This window comes from Sinohyriopsis cumingii, chromosome 4 (assembly GCF_028554795.1).
Source record: "Sinohyriopsis cumingii isolate HCF-2022 chromosome 4, ASM2855479v2, whole genome shotgun sequence".
In the NCBI taxonomy this organism is placed as follows: Eukaryota; Metazoa; Mollusca; class Bivalvia; order Unionida; family Unionidae; genus Sinohyriopsis; species Sinohyriopsis cumingii.
The window spans coordinates 138,830,982-138,849,459 of NC_142964.1; the positions used below are offsets into that span (position 1 = coordinate 138,830,982).

At 36.0% G+C, this 18,478-nt stretch overlaps 1 protein-coding gene across 1 annotated transcript in view; it reads right to left on the reverse strand.

The window, feature by feature from the left end:
- Window positions 1-18,478, reverse strand: part of LOC149802178 (serine/threonine-protein kinase TBK1-like) — a 97,368-nt gene that overhangs the window by 28,289 nt on the left and 50,601 nt on the right. Inside the window, exons 13-15 of the mRNA XM_089956594.1 lie at window positions 15,427-15,667; window positions 11,101-11,216; window positions 9,240-9,356 (exon numbers count right to left, since the gene is read on the reverse strand). Of these exons, the coding sequence (XP_089812720.1) occupies window positions 9,240-9,356; window positions 11,101-11,216; window positions 15,427-15,667 (474 nt within the window). The remainder of the gene's footprint in view (window positions 1-9,239; window positions 9,357-11,100; window positions 11,217-15,426; window positions 15,668-18,478) is intronic.

Sequence of the window (18,478 nt, forward strand, 5' to 3'; positions counted from 1 at the left end):
CAGAAGCTCTAACCAGCTGAGATACCCAAGCTCATACAACTACTCCATATACACACATATAAGTTGGGTCCAGCTGAAAATAACACAATGATATGCTGTTGCATAATGCACAGGTAGATCAAAATCTGCATTCTTTGTTCTACTGATTAGTCTATAGACCCAGACAGAACTGCCTGCACATTAGGCAATGGCAGATCTGGATCTGTGCAGTTGGTCCTGACTTGTACACAAGTATATATGGTAACTCCTTTTTGCAACAAAGTCTTCTCATTTTTCCAACTTCTGCTGATACAACAATTGATTTAATATGACATGCAAAATGAGATGCTTTTCTGGAGATTGTTGTTGTTGTTGTGGGGTTTAACGCCATTTTTCAGCACACGATAGGCTATGCATGGCAGCCAGTATTAATGGTGGAGGAAGTTTCCGGGAAACCCCTGGGAAGAACCATCGACCCATGAGAAGCTACTGGCAAGATTTCTAACACAACCCAGATTGGCCAAACTTTTCTGGAGATAAATCAAACCTAACAAATCAAACCAGAGCATTGCAAATAAGCATGTTTTACTGCATGTTCCAAACCCACCCTCCACCCCCAAAGTATGATAGTAATATTTTCAATATAAATTACAGTCTTATAAAAAAAGTTAAAGACCTTCTCAAACATCATCACAGGATGCATCCCTAAGCAAAATGGTTACCTCTGTCAGTTGCCTCTTTACTATCAGCACCTGTTGCATTAATGTACTGATGAATTCAACTGTATGCTGTGTTTCTCTGATAATACTTATCTGATTATGTTCATGTAAGGAAAAAAAGCTTATCAGTCTTTATCATAGAGACAAAGGCAGTACGTTTTGCCCATTACTTCTCCTTGCTGCCACCAGGTATCACTAGTTTTAGGGTGAGCAATGGATGAACAAGAATGCTTGAATGGCAGGGAGGTTGAGAGGGTTTTAAAAGTAAAATGATCAAAAAGTATTCTTAGAGAATCATAATCTTCTACTGAAAAATTTGCCTCCTTCAAATATGTTTCTGATCACATTAACATTTGGAGAATAGGTCTTAGGAAGAGGTAATACTGAACATGCTACCTATACCCTGGGCAATTTTTTGAGGAAAAAAGGTCTGATTCCCTAATTGAAGGATAACCCATTTTTCTAATAGTGCAGCCAACAGTCACATGATTATTGACAACTATAGCTGGATAAGAAGAGAATTATTTAAATCTTACTGACAAACATCTCATTGGTGAATCCACTGAAAATGCTGAACTATACCCATCAGCAAGCTCTGCTGACATCATCTGGGTCTCCTCGTGATCTGGGCAGTGGCCACCAGACTTTCCAGATTCAAATCTTGTCTCTGCAAAGCTAGATCCTGGGGACAAAAACTCAAGAAAGTTAAATGTGCATGTGAGACAACATCTTCTATTATGTCTCACATTGAGATGCCTCTGATGGTAATCAGGGTCAACTTTGTCTCCTTGAACAGGAAAGAGAAAAAGTCAGCCAGTTGTGGCACTGAAGCACTCAAAGAGGATGATGCTGACTTTGCACTGCCCTCTAAATACACACCACTCATAATCCTTCAAAATGGAAAGCCTTCTCAATCAGAAGATTATTTCCATGATCAGAGGTTTAAACTCTTTCCTTCGCAAGGCTCCCCTGATTTGGACTGGGACTGCATTTTCATTTGAGAAGATTCAGCTTGTCCAAATTTTGCTGGGAAGATCTGGTGCAAAAATCAAGTAAATCATTGACCTTGGACCTGTTGGGGGTTGGGGGTTGTTATGCTATCAGAATCAGTTTGAATCTCACCCCTTAATTTCTGTATTCTTTTGGTTCTAAAACTGGAGGTGGGTAGTCAGAGACCCACAAGCCCTCCCGATTGATTGAAAGTGCAATTCAGCCCAAAGTTTCTCGGTCTAAAATTGAAGAAATAAAGGCATGCAACTTTTGAATTCACCTTGTCAGAAAAAGACTGACTGTGTGATGCCACTAAAGAATAAAATTTTGATGCAAGATCCACTGATAGATGGGCCATTTGGTACAAATGATCTGATCAGAGTTGTCTGATAAAATTAGGACTACTTTCCCGCAGAGATGGTCCTTCCAGAAGATTGGTGAAAAGAGGCATTTCCCCTGCTTACTGCTGACAATACTGAAGACTTGGAAACAGGTGGGTTCCCCAAACCATACCTCCTGGCATCCATACATACTGTAACTTTTAGTTGGGGCTTTTCCAAAAGAACTCCTGTCATGACTATGCCAATGACACAGGAATGATATTATCTCATTCATAATTATGACCTTTTGATCCAGTGAACTATAAGAGGGAAACCATTGAGCCAAGAAGGTCAACTGTAAGGTGTGCATGACAAGAAAGCAAAATGATATCAGATCCTCTGCCAAAACTGAATGATTCAAGGAGTTGCAAAAACTCTTTTTATGTAATATATCTCTTGTTGGAATTGGACTCTACCAGCTAAAATATCCATATCAGTAAACATTGGGGAGTCCAACAAGATTGAGATTGGCGAACTCCACGCCTAGGCGTCAGATGCCTATTCTGGATGGAGATTCAACTTTTCCTTGTTCACTAGAAAACTGAGATGTTTCAAAAGGGATAGGAGGTCATTCCTGACTTGATGAGAATAGAACTTACCACATGGTTCTGGAGGATGTAGTTCAAATACCACTGTGGATGATGTTGACTGGAACAGGATAATGATGCAGTTCAGGCTCTTTGAAAATGCCTATGGGCTGATATTAAAACCAAATGGAAGAGCTAGGGACTGGTAAATATTCCCTTGACATGTAACTCAAGAAAATTTCTTCAATGCTGGGTGAACTGGGATCTGAAAGTATGCATCAGTCAGATGGCAAAGTTATCCCTTCTGATGGATAGTTGGATTCATTAAGCCATCTCCATTTTGAATATTTACAGAACTATGTACAATCTCCAATCACCTGTCTGTTGATTAATGACCTGACCTCCTACAGCATAATTTCATCCTTCAGTGAATCCATAATGAGGGTCAGGTTGAATAAATTAAATCCAATGCCCCTCCGAAATGGTCTGGTTCATCAACTCATTCAGCAGAAATAAAGGGATTCATGATAGTTTAAATGCAAAAGTCTGGTGCCCACCATAAGGCTGGGGGTGGTCAGGGTGGTGAGTCAATGGTGGGTTTTGGAAGGCTTGGGGAATGAGAAACCCTTCTTCTTGCACCCTCTATAACACTATCTCCTAAATTAAGTCAATTGCTGCCTCTGGACATCTGATAAGAATCAAGACTGATTCTGTTATTGGGCAGGAAATAATCCATTATCTCTTTGTCTCTGATCATCTCTCCTACAACATTCAGAATGACTGGGCTAATATGACTGTGGAGGCCAAATGGCAAGAGGGAGCGGCAGTTCCTGAACTGCATGTCTCCTCGCTTCCTTGATTTTGCCTTCAAACAGCAATGGTGACCCAAGAAGTTTTGTCTTCAATGTAAGGGTATGATGAAGTTTAAGTGATTCCAAATGTAGATTTGCATCTCATCACACCAAGTTAGCAGAGACAGTCAAAGCTTTCACATGGAATTATGTCCTGCCCTGTTGATAGCTCTGGCTATTTGGTTTATGACTCCCAGGGATGGTTCAGCAAGATGGAAAATCACTAATGATGCCATGTCAAACATCAATGATGTGGCTACAATATTACATGCCAATTTCAATGTTAGCACGTCAACACTGTAGAAAATAGAACCAGTTGAGTTTTCAGCTGCAAATTTCTTGTCTAAGGCCAGAAACTCAATATGAAAGATACCTGAGTGGGTTATTTGCCACTGAGATGAAAAGGTCACTGGTAATGCTTTTTGCGAAGTCTTAGAACTGCCGAGGCTGCACATCTTGTCAGACAGAAATCTGCATTTGCCTGGATTGCACATCTTGCCAGGGGGGCCCTGAGTGGCCAAGTGGTCTAAAGTGCTTGCCATTCCGGATCACTGCCATCTCACCTGTCTCCGTGGGTTCGAGTCTCAGGCTCGGCTACAGTGGTTATGTGAGAAAGCTTGCCAGTAGCTTCTCATGGGTCGGTGGTTCTTCCCGGGGTTTACCACGGTTCTTCCTCCACCAGTTATACTGGCCACCATGTATAGCTTATCCTGTGCTGAAAAATGGCTTTAAACGCTACAACAACAAGATCTTGCCAGATGGACAGTCTGTAATTGGCTGGACTGCATATCTTGCCAGATGGAAAGTCTGTATTTGCCTGGATGTCTATATTTGCCTGGATTGCATATTTTGCCAGACAGAGTATACATCTGCTAGATTGCATATCTTGTCAGATAGACAGTTTGCAAGTTTTTAAGACTGCATAAAAAGACAGGAGGGATACTCCTCCTCCTTGTCTAAATTTACTGCAGCCTTGGCCTTGCATGCCTAAGTGGCAGTAGGGAGCAGAGGGCATTTAGAAACCAGCAACATCCAGTAAATATCTTCCTCTTCAGCCTCGAACTACACTCAGTTCTCCCCATTTTCAGATCTGAGTAAATTAGACTTTTAGGTATTAAAGTATGACAAAATGGATCATTAAGACCAGGTACAACACCATACACTTTGGACATGTGCAAATGGAGGGTAAACCCATTGGGCTGCCTAAAAATGGAGGGACACTGTCATTTGGTAAAAGTTATCTATACACATGTGGTATGGATGTACAGGCAGAAACTGTCCTAAATTTAGTACCAGTGCTACCACCTCCTGCATCAGTCAACATATCTGTATCTCTAACAATGGCGTATAAGCCTGTGATGATAGTAAAACACTAGCTCCTTGCTTATCCAATTCTGCTTAAGTGATATCTCATTTTCACTTGGGGAGGACCCAAAAAATATCCCCCACTAAGCCTGCAATTCATTCCATCTTGGGATGGATACTTAAAATGTCCAACCCCAACAATGTTACCACCAACTCTTGCAACTGATTTCATCTTGGGGTGGATACTCAAAACAATGGACTGCTCAATGTGAGACTTGACCCTTTTGTATCTATTTTTAACACTCTTCCACACGAGAGTTGATTAAATATCCTCTGTCCAGATCACATACACACAGCATGCCCCAGATGATGTACATTCTGTTGTGCATGTCCTAAATGACTTTAAACTTCTTACTTTTGGGATATGTCATCATCATAGTTTCACATAAATCACAAGAATGAAAAATTAATAAATGAACATTTCAAAGGCGTTAACAATTTGTAAGAACAACACTTGCTACAGAGGAAGCAAAAACATGAAAAAAGCACAAAAACATCAATAACAACACACATCAATGTTACTGTATTGTCACATAAGGTCAGAATAAACAAAGTTCACAAACGTGACAAATTCACATAAAAAAGTGGTCAAAATAAAAGATACTGTATGCCATCTGTAGTAGAATCCTTACTACACACTAAAATCCCAAATTTTGGTATGAATGGCTGAAAACCATGGAGACAAACAAAGAATTTAATTACAGTGTTGCCTAAATTGTAGTGAAAGATGAAAACTTGTAACAATTGGCAATTGTAAGGGTACGTAATTGGGAAGAGTTACTGCCCTTCATCTATATAATATAGATGGAAAGGAAAAATTTTTGGAGAATGTATCTGAAGGAGAAACAAAACCCTTATGGATGCTAAATGGATTATTTTCATTAACTGTCCATCTTTCACATGCAAAATATAATTATTTGTTTATAAGAAGCATCAGGACGGGTTTCAAAATAATAATAATGAATATACCTAATTGATTTTTTTCAATTTTGTTTGCCCTTTTTACAATGCTCAGCTCAGTTCTGATTTCACCATTATACAAATTTTAGTTAACAATTTGTTTTTCAAAACAAACACTATGAAAATGTAAGTATAATTCATTGTATGTGTGTGTGTGTGATTTGGATTTTTAATGTAGCTTTAACAATTTTTCAGTCATATCACTACAATGTCTGCAGTGTGACAGTTATAGTGACGTCTAGCACTGAGGCATCATGCCGCAGACAAGTAGCATGATGTCCTACCCAGTCACATTATCCTGACACCAGGCAGACCAGTCTTAACACTAACCTCTTAAGGCTGAGCACTACGTGAGGCAACTGTTAGTACCATTTTTATAAGTCTTTGGTATGTCTTGGCCAGGGATCGAACCCACAACCTCCTGCATTCAAGGCAGACACTCTAACCATAATAAACAAAACAAACACTATGATAATGTAAGTATAATACACTGTAATAGCTTAGTAAACAGCATTCCTGCTGCGCTCACTGTAAATGTTGATTGATTTCAATTTAAAGGAAAATATTATTCAGTGAGGTTCTTGACCTCTGCAAATGTATTTTGGTTTGGTCCATAACTTGAGTGTAAATTGAAATAAAAATGTGATACTTTTTTAAATGTAACAACATGGTGTATGTATGTTGAGAGACATTGGTAAAATTCCCCCCCCCACACAGCCAAGTAATAGTTTGACAAGACACAAGTGGATTGTTTAAGATGTTATCACACTAAATAACTGATTATACAAAAATATTTTGCACACTGGTTGGTTCTCAATATCCTTTCTATCCAGTGATGTTTCTATTTTTTTTATCATTTATTGGGACAAATCTACCTTTCTTTGATTTGAATAACACTCTTGTCTAATTCACCGGATGCATCGTTAATATTTCCTTGGCTCATTAATGTGGTAAAATTAGAAATATCTATGAATTTAATTTGCCAATAATAAGTATCTCTGACCCTAGGTCATGGATCATGAACACAGCAAATAACTCTCTGGATGCATTATTTTAACCCACTTGGGACCCTGGATCAAGCAATATTTTCAATGGGACCCCTTTTATGTGTTTTGTGCATTTACAGTGCCTTTACAAATTAAGCACCTTTCGTATTTCACTATCTATCTATCAATTTATCAGTTACAAAAAATGTTATAGTCTAATCTCTCAGATCTGTGAACCCTAACAAGATCGTCTCAGTAAGGCAGTTAATTTTTTCCATAAGACTGTCTAGTTTTCAGAAGGTGTAATAAATAGCATCTACTGATATTGTCAAGTTGGAAAATGTGTATTTAAAAAGTTTGGCATTCCAAACTGATGCATCAATGGTAAACATTATGTTCATCTGAAAAGTCTGCAAAGTACAGATCCTGTATATTCATCTCTAGTACAGTTGCACAAACTTCAGTTCCAAACCCTATGCAGCTCAATGGTTTGTTGCTGTTTTTCAACTCGATGTAATTCTTGGAATTTTTTCTTCATTTCACATGTTGACGACAATCGAATCTCCCATATGACATACTCAAATCGACAGGTAATGTCCAAAAATTGTAACTGTGTCCCTTCCATGAATATTCCTTTTTTATTCTTCTGTACTGATTATTAAAACCTTTTTAAAAGGCTTATATTTTCCTTTCATCTTCAACATCTATCGGTAGCTGGATACCATTTTCAAAAAAGTCTAGAATCAACAGTTTGATCATGCAGATGTTTTGCATGGAAAACTATATGCAGTTTAAAGCATCTGAAGTACTACTGTAAAGTTAGTCTGGTTCTTTGACTAATTCCACTAAAACTAATATGAAACTTGGATCCAAATCAAACATGGCCGAGCTAATTATCTGGATTTTACCATAACAATCGTATTTCCGTAGTTTTTCTTTTTATTCCGCAAGTCTGTATTTCAAGGGTTATTTTCATAAAGCTTACAGCAAAATCTTATGCATGTCTGCTCTTGTCATCATCATTATGATCAAACAGAACATATTTATTCCATCTGATTAATTATGACAACTGCTCTTGTAGGACTGAAGGAATACCTTTTTATTTCAAGATTTTTCATTATGTGCTGTGTGACTGGTAAGCACTACTCTACAAAGTTTCATAAAAAAAATTCCCTTTCCAGATTCAGTGGAGAATTGAGAGAACTCTAGATCAAGGAAGAGATGTCACTCTTGCATCTACTGAAGAAAACTTTTTGGTTACATTCATAGGTGGCTGACGAGGTTGGCTTTCATGCGCAAGGTATTCTGTCCATAACTTGTTTCACAAACATTTCTTCTGAAGGTTTGCTTGATATACTCTAGCACTGGCTATTGTTTGCCATGGGCAGTACTGGTGTTTACAAGATGTGATGAGTTTTCTAGGTATGGTTCAAATGAGCTGCCATATTTAGTTGGTACTGGCCCAGTAGTTTGCAAAGGGTTGGCATTACTAGGAAAGAGTGATGGCAAATTGGGACAACAATGACACCAGTCCTATGGGGTCCCACTATAGCAAAGAGTGCTGGACCTGTATTACAATCAGGGACTGCTCAACCTCAAGTCAGTGTAATATTAAGAAGTTGGTGACATAGGTAGTACTGATGGCAAGATGGATTACATTAGTATTATTTAGAAACGCCATTCTAATTCTCCTGTAAGTCTGGGGCCATTAGCATCATTTAGAAACGCCTTCCTAATTCTCCTTAAGTCTGGGGTAGCTGTGTGGCCAATCTGTTGTCCATCCAAAGGGATGAGATTTCATAATTGTGGTCTGAACAACATGATATAAAAGTCACGCAGGTGGAATAATTATTTTCAGCCAGCTTAAATCTTTAAGAATAAAAACAGATAATGAATACATCTTCAAAATAAGAAAACTCCCAAGAATTACTCAACTGGTGAAAAGGCACAAATTAAAAGGTACTTGTGAGGACTCATATTAAGAGATTTAGCAGACCAGGATTGAAAAAAAAATACTAACCAATGAATGACAAAATTAAGCACCAATGCCTTCATCCAAAGGGAGACCTTTTTTATTAGATTTTGTTCTCTGCAAGCAGGATAACACCTTTGCACTTTTATTGCTAAAACAAGTCAAATGACATTAATAATACCTTAGTTTGTGGGGGGCTGAATTTGTAATGTATTGAATGTTTTCTTGAAATATTATGATTGGGTAATGTAACTGATGAAAAAACAGAGGAAGTTGGATGGAAAACCACATTAATATGCACTTGCTGGATCCTGGCATCAAACTCAAGACCACTGCAGTGCAAAGCTAATACACTCCCCATTCTGTGTGATATAGTGGGGTCTTGGCCTTCAAATACTTTGCTTCCTTAGAAATAAGTGATTCATTATTGAACTCAACAAAAGTTTATCTAGTAAAATTTTAACTTGTAGATAAAAGGTGTATCCATTATAATTGAAGCCTTTAACTTACAATTCGCACTGATGGATGAATTTCTCGTGACTATGAAGCTCCCCATACTTTCGATGTTTCATCATTATAGCCATCACACCAATGACCTTCTGTTTAAGATTCTCCGCTTTAGACAGACTGAAGTAAAAAGATACATGTACAAATAATTGTGCTGAAAAGGATAAAATAAGGTAAAAGAAAACTGAAATGTAAATATGTTTAATGCAGTCATAATACATCAGATTTTCATCATGATCTGATGGGAATGCATGCCTTAAATAGTGAAAACATTAACCCAGAAACCAAAAAGTCATGGCTGATATCTGTATTTTTTTTCTCCATTTTTAAACCTCTGATATCACATTCTCATCCTTATCAAATATTATAAGTAATATAATCACCCACTCTCAATAAATGTAGATAGATAGGCATGCAAAAAGAATGACCAATGGATAGCTGGTAAGACAGACGGACACACTGGCATACAGATGGAGGGACATGACCAATCACAATACAGTCAGAAAATTATTGATGTACATATACAGCTATTAAATCTTTCATACGTTTTAATATCAACAATGAAGATAATCCCCTTGTCCATACTTGGGTAGACAAAAGATCCACTCCATGGGTAGACAAAGGATCCACTCCATGGCCTGAATGAAACAGGAAATTGAATATTCCCTGAAGATTAGCATTCTGGACTCACAAGCAGTTGACAGCAGTTTCAGATTGTGATTAGACTGTCAGTTGCTGTGATGTGTGTCTGTAATTGCGTCTGCACAACATGGTCTAACACCAACCAGCAATCAACCATTTCTGAAGGGAATGTAAACCCCTGCCATGAGAGATCTCAAAATGCATCTCTCAGTATAAAAGTCTGAGAAATAAGGCAATAACCCTGTTTAAAAAGTGACAAAGTGTCAAAAAGTATGCATTTAACTTAAATATTATCGATACATAAATATACTTTTCTAATATCAAAGATACAAAAAAAAACCACGTTATCTTCTCAAGATACTGACCTGAGGCAGATGTCCAGTTATCTAGATGCTTTCCAATAAGGTCACTAGTAGATGGTATTCTGCCCATTTTACCTGGATGATGGGCAGTTTCTTCTATATGCGACCACCAAAGCTGACCATTATGAACAAGCCCCACTGTCAACTTATAAATTACAAATATAGATACTAACAGAAAGCTTGATTTGTGTTCTGTTTATGTATGTATGTTTTGTAACAGTATCTTGAAATTCAATGAATTCTGTCAACTTCCAAACACCCTATAAACTTAACGGTAAATCCACCAGCATACCACAAAAATGTCTGCTGATGACATCATTCAGTAACTATCTATTGTATAAATCAGGCATGTGCAGCTTACAGCCTGTGTCCTGGTCTTATTTGCTTATTTACATTATAGGATGTGACTTTAAAAATTGCGTATCTGGCCTGTGCCCTGGAAGAAGCTGCACATGACTGGTATAAATGTTTAAATAGATTAATAATAGCAGTGTCAAATAAATGAAAAACATTCAATTCCTAACCCAAGTTTGTCTTCACTGTCAACAAGGCTCCAGTCTTCTTAGACTTCCTTAATGACATTTAACATAAAATACCACAGAAGCATAGATGTGCATACAGACTTTCTCAAATATAGTGGGCATCTGAGGCATAAAAATTTTGTATGATAGTTATAAGCAAAAGTAATGAAGTGGAATCATATTTCCCATAGGGCTATCACATCCCATCCCAGGCAATGTACATTTAACCCTACTCTCTATCCATGTGATGACAGCTTTGTGCATCTAATTGCAGATTAAAATGGAGAAGCTGTTTTAGCAAAGGCACCTTAATAATAACAATAATAAGAAACACATTACCAGCAATCTTCTTCTGAACATTTACTGCTCATTGTAACAGATTTTTGTTCTTGCTCCATCAATTTGCTCATTAGCACCTGGATGTAGTTTTCTATCTCCTTCATTCTCTTCTCAATCTGTAAAATGTAAGACTCAATTATTTAGTCAATGTCAAGATGGCGGTGCTATAACAATGTTGATGAATAGCTATGATAATGTTTTAAATATTTTTAGTTATGTTAACCTATCCATTGAAATTTTAACTTAGACATGCAGTGTGAAAATTGTGGAACCTCTACTGGTCATTTATGTCTGGGAGATGTATTCCTCTGTAAGAAATGTGAGATGAAATGATTTCCGTAAGTGATGAGCAGTCCTGTAAGTATGGCAGCAGATTACCAATGACAGCGGTTCATTGATAGCCCATCAATAATGGTGAGTGAACTGCTTTGTTTTATACAAAACAAAACAAACACATTGCCATATGATTTATGATAGGGTCCATCATTGGACACGCTTTAAAAAGTTGATTGATATTAAAATACTTGTCTACATAGTTCATATTTTAGTTAACTGGTATGACAAAGAGTTGTATTATGTGCGATGGGGAAGTGTAACATCCAGCGCTTTCCACAAACAGTTGTATTATGTGTGCTGGGGAAGTGTAATATCCAGCGCTTTCCATGAAACCAATGGGGTGAGGCAGTGGGTATTCTTTCCCCTTTGTTATTTAATATATATATATATATATAGATAAGTTAAATCATAAGCTGGATCAGTGTTACATGGGGTTTCTTCTGCCACCAAATGTGTTGCTTCTTAACAATTTTAGTTTTGCTGATGATACGTCGTTGATAAGTCCTTCTATCACAGGTTTAAGGAAATTATTAAAGATATGTGAACAATATGCATTAGAGAATGATATCGTCTATAATAGAAAACAATCAGTATGCATGGTCATTCAAACAAATTCTTTAAAATTACCATCTCCTCCCCCTGTACATTGAACAAACATGTTTCTATGCAAATTTAAGAACTGATCATTGATCATCAAAATTAGATTATTTAAATCTTATTGCTGCACTATGTATTGTGCTCCTCTGTGGACAAACTTTAGTGAATGTATGAAAAGAAAACTAGTTATTGGTTATAATTAATAGTCTTCGTTTTCTATTAGGTCTTCCTAGATAGAATATTGCCTCCAACATATTTGTAAATTATAATGTATTCAGTTTTGATGAAGTAATGAGAAAGTATGTATTCTTAATGATGACAAGAATATCTAGTGTGTGTGTGGATGTGATTTGGATTTTAAATGTAGCTTGAACAATTTTTCAGTCATATCGCTACAATGTCTGCAGTGTGGCAGTTTATAGTGATGTAAGAATATCTAGTAATAATAACTGTATTCTGAAATCTCTTTGGAACTATGACATTCATTTAAATTTTCATATAATTAGGAGATGGAACAAATTACTCTTTAAATGTGCCACTTAATTTTATTCTTATCGATGCAAGGCGCAGTTAATTGTGTAGATGTATCTGTATACTTGTACATATGATATATATGTTATGTTTTGAATTGATACCTATATTTTAATTTGATGTAAGGACTATGAAGTCTGAAATAAAGAATTCTTTTCTTATCTTATTCATTAAAATAATGTTCTTTGTCATTGGCTAATTTGTAGTATACCAGTCCCCAAGAAAATAATATAAAAAAATTCTAAAAATTAAGTGATTGTTTACACAAATTTTCTATTCCATTAGAATTATGTTTAATAAACAAATATGATTATATGAATATCTAAAACAGAAAATTCATCACATACAAAATTGATAATGCAAGGTCAAAAATTTTATTCAGTCTTACCAAGTTCATTCATGACATGGTCAAGCTTCTATGTGTCATAAAAAATTGTTTATCCTTCTCATTAAATTCCAAATTTATAAATAATACTTGAAATAAACAAAAATGCAGACTTTTGAATTATCAAAATATTTTTCATTATAACACAAGCCCATTATATCTCCCATTTCACAACATATAGAGAAAAAGAGATATTATCTTGAATAACAGATAACCCGTTTTGAAATGTCCATCATGAACAGTACTGCCCAGCATGATGTAAATTGTGACTACATGTGTAGTTCCAGGCCAACATAATGTAATGTGTGTAAACAATCTAATGTAAACAATCTAACTTTGGTTTACTATTCAAATTAGAATCAGCAAACTGGTTTGATTAGTAGTATCCAATTTGAAAGGATCAATACCTGGTATTATTACCAAAATATTTTTTTTTTAAACCCCATCACACTTTTGCACTCTGGATTTAATAAAATTGACAAGTGATTTATTTACTTAAATAAATGCATAGGATCATATTAAACAGGAGTATTTAATATGAAATCTATGAAAAAAGTTGAATATATATCAATTTAATTACTGCATTATTACATCAATAAAAATAAGATCCAAAATTTTACAGTAATTTTACCACAGCAACTTTTTACCAATTTAGGTCATGCCTATCTTACTTCAAATTTTGTACTTCGTCAAATTAATGACTGTTTCCAAATAAAAATGAAGAGACTTTTCTTTCCATTAACACATTTCTTGCCTGAATTGATAGTTAACATTACCGAGATAGGTGTACTGTAAAAACATAACAGAACAGTTGTATCTGATAGACTTCGGATCATAACATATATAAATAAAAGATTTTAGAGATTGTGAGTTTACTGGAACATATTTCTGTTCCTTATTATGTTCCTTTTTGCATTCTATTGTGAATTGTGTGTGGCTGAGGCATGCCTGCAGTCTAACTTGTTAACAGATTCTGTAAACAAGTTTCAAGCATCTCTCTACTATTTTGGTTTCCAATCACAAATAATCAACACATGATTTTTCCATCACTTTCAAACATGATTATCATTGTGATTGAGTTAAAATTGCTACTTAAGCAATTTTACTGGTACTACTATATTTAATCAATATTTTACAAAAAAATGTTTACTATATGTTGTAGGGTGAAACAGGTATAAATACAGTATGGGTGACACAGACTTTTAAACAAGCAACGAGTCATTTAAGTTCAGTTGCTGACAGCTGTTTGTACATTTTATGTGGAAAATTAATCATAAAAACTAGTTAACACTTGAAGCCCACATTTTGTTTTTTTTCTCTGGAGTTCATTTTTATTCATTTCTTGATGGCACCTCCTCACTGATTACATAAGTGTAAACTGATAGAATGTAAGATATGTTCAGCTTGGAAAGAGAGAGAGAGAGAGAAAGAGAGAAGGGGGGGGGGGAAGAAGGAGCAGAAGAAAATTGAAATAGGTATATCTATGAAAATATTGATTTAAATAAATACAGATTCCTAAATGAGAAAATAAGGTAGCTGCAGAAGGGATATTGCCACTGGCATGATAAAAGTGGTATTGCCAATGTGGTTGTATCATTTTTCTTTCACTAATATATTTAAAATTTTCATTCTGAAATAGATAATAAATGACATTATTGTGCTAATAAAGAGCAGCGTGCAATTAAGTTCTTCTCAAGTCATTATTTTCAAAGTAAAATTTGGAGTCAAGTAAGACAGGCCAGTTTCCATGACATGATGTAATCAGAAGAGTAAGACTTCAATCTAGATTGTTGATTTGTCCATCGCAGGGTAAGCTTCCAGCAAGTGCTGGTACCAAACTACTGCTGGATCAGTTACAGAAAATAAGGTTAAATGCCTTGCTACAAGGAAAACAACACTATGCCCTTCATATTTTTAATCTAAAAATACCAGGGCCTGAAAAATGAACTGGTACGCTCATCCCGATGAGTTGTGGTTGTTTAGGATAGATCACTTTTTTCCATGTAAACTGTTAAAATCATGAACAAATTAAACTGTCAACATTCTACAGTGCCTGGGTTCAAAGAAACAACTTGTCTGTTCATCTAGACATTTGGTTGGTGTGTACTGATAAGCCACTTGTTTTTATAGATGAGAATCATAAATGTCATTGTAGGGAAGACTGGATTTTATTTTGCAAAGAACAAGGGAACAAATGATCAAAATTTTCAGGAAGAAAGAGAAGCACACACCAAACATTCCACAACTTGCTGGGTCATGATAATTTTCAGAATGTCAAGGGAAAAAATTCAAAGAAATATTCCCTTAAGTACTGACCATGGTACTTTAGCTGTATGCAGCATATTATTTGCAAAAACCTTACTACAAAGTTACACACAATCTCAACACTGGTGCTGCCTGGAAAATTTATATCTAGGTCTCACCATCTGCTTATGCAGGTGAGACAATAAAACCATGTAAAACAAATTATGAAATACCTTTTCAAGGAACTCCTGATATGAAGGATCTTCCATCAATCTTTCTATTGTTTTTAAGCAGTTATGTGCATCAGAAAATTCGGTTTTCATTTTTCCTTGGCCAAAATGGACTTTAGCAAAAGGTACAATGTATCCAAATGCCCATCTCACTGCCTCATGTCTTTTCCTTACTTGAAATATTGCACTACTGATAAATGGCAAATTTTTTTCACAATGCCACACAACCCGTTTTATTGATATCCTGTGGAAAAAAAGACTTTCAAAATAAATAGGAATAAATAAGCACAAGAATTAGATAAGACCACTTGCAAGCTTTTCTGAAGACATAAATTATTTCCATTTAACTAATGAAATGATAACTAGAATAATCACACCTGTAACAATACTGACATCAATATCTGTAAATACTGATATCACTATTTATTCTGACTGTAGCACAAAAGATTATAACATGATATACAAATTAGTAACTATGAACATCAATGAGAGATCTGAAACAGATTACACTTCTTAAAAAGTGATTAAAGTTATTAAGCAGTAATTATTACTTTTGTTCAACTGATAATCAATGTTCTGGATATTAAAATACTGAACAATCTTAGTCTTATAAATACAGGTACAAACAGTGACCAGTATCATGAAGGGTTCATACAGTTGTTGGTAAAAAGAATTGCAGACCTTTTCCAGACTGGTATTCATCTTTTTCCAGACCCAACTGGCACATGTATTTGAAGTCTGTAACTATAAATGAGCACATGGCATCTGCATGATCTAAAACAGTATCCATCAATCATGAGTGGGTGATAGCTAGATCATGCATGTCTTGCCAACCACACTGAACCTGTATGAGTGGTCAGTGCCTCATCCAACCCCATGATGTTTAAATAAAATACAGCATCACAAAATTCCATACTTTTCCAGACCTTTAGGACAAAATCTTTTTTCCTCTCCATACCCGGGAAAAATGCTTTCTTTCCCCATACTTTTTCCAGACTTTGTACAAACTCTGGACATATCTCTAAAAACCAATTTTTAGAATAAAAATGTTTATTTGACAATGATTATCTAATCAAAAAATATTATCAGTACATCAACAACTTCAAAAATCCAGCCATCTGAAGCTAAAAAGATCTTTACCATGTTTTGGGCTTCCTTTAGCAACAGAAGTGCTTAAGTGTTTTCTGCTTGAGAAGGTGTAAATCAGACTAGAGTAGTTTCCCTTTATATTGAGGACTGATGTCAAATTGCTTCAACTGTCAGCTACTACTGGGGTGGATGTGCACACTCTTCCAGGGATGTATCATGAAATAAATGTTTATTTCTTCTTCAACTGTGTTGCCTAATCATTGATATTCAACTAGGCAAGAGGAGGAGGAAGATACATTCCTTCCCTCGGAGTTGGCCTTGTCTGCAGTTTCCTAATACACAAAGTAACTTCGAGTTTTGTGTGCTAGGGTTAACATGGTTCATGCATGGATGTGGGCTAAAGAAAAATATGTTCACTTCAACAGATCCGGCAGAAACAGGGTAACCTGCATCATGTGAAACTGGAAGGTAACCTGTTGTGCTGCTGGTACAGGTCCCACCAGGTCAAACTGAGCCTTTATGATGAAATGTCTCTGAGGTAAAAGCTGGAAAATGTCTTCTTTGACCTCCATCCCATGTCTTGGGTAATGTCAGTTAGGGAGCAGTACCTCTGGGATACTATCCTGCCATCATGAAAATATGTGCACAAAGTTGCCAATGTATTACATTTTAAATTATAGAGATTATGAGTTCCATTGCTGTGTAAAGTTTTATCCATAATACATGTTTTCATTCCATCAGATAATTGCAAGAGTTTTACTCTCATGTGCAAAGTGGTGGTGGTAAAAGCTTCCTGATCATCAAGCTGGAGAGGTATATAATAATTCTAGATGTTCTTCCTTTCTTTCTATCATATGTGTTTGATAGAGTATTTTGTTATATTAATTTTTTTTAATATCCTAAATTACCATCATGTCAGACAAATTTCACATGACAGTGCTATCAGATTTATTAGTGTCTGTTTCAGGCTGCAATCTTATTTTAATCTGAATTGATGTGTTAGGTTGTATCATGTATGTTACATATCATAATCAGAGTGAATTTATCTAGGTTTGCATAATTCCATGTGATTATTTTGTTGCAGATAGCATCGTGTAGGAACTAGGTTATCCATACAATAATTCTTAATAGAGCACAGTTTTAAGATTAAACCAGATCTTTCTTTTGTACACATATGTAACATGTATAGTAGTGTTTATATTAAACATTGCATTCATTGCAACAACAAAAAATAATTTTCACAACTGATATTTGTGTCATCACTAATCCAAAATCTACTTGTGTTAGTGACTGTACTAACCTCATGAGCCATTGTAAATTTAAACTGGACATGTGTTAGTTTCTTCTGGGTGACCCATCATATCCACGACATATCAGACTGGGCAGAAATACCTTCACTTCCTTCTTCTAGTGGTCTTCTGACCCATAGCCTGCCTTCCATGAAAGCAAAAGTATACAAGAGCATGTAATGTTAGACCCTGATTTTAACAGGAGCTAACATCTTGAAGCGCATAGCGGAAGTTAGCTGTCAGTCATACTTGAGGCTTTATGGGAGATATGTACTCTGCTCATACCACTGGAGAAAAGTCTCCATTTTCTTTCAGACTTCCAAAGTGGTGGACCATCTTGCCCAAGCAATTCTATCACCCACTTGTACCAAGGGTTGTTTCTTCCTGAGGGAATGCTGATATCAGCCAGGTATGCAGTTTCAATATCAATGGTTTCAAATCAATACCTACATTTACAGTAAACAGTACTATGATTACCGATGGGGCCTGCCTCACTTTTTGGCATGCAAGACAGACCCTGTAGTCATCAAACTGTCCCAGGACAAAAACGGAACTCGAGGAAAAATCAGAGCTGTCCTGGGAATCTCTGCTGCTAGACTGAGAAAGATGCTGATTCACGATTTTTCCTGTTTGAATTGAGTCATCAGTATTAGTCAGCACTTCTCAATTCTGTAATG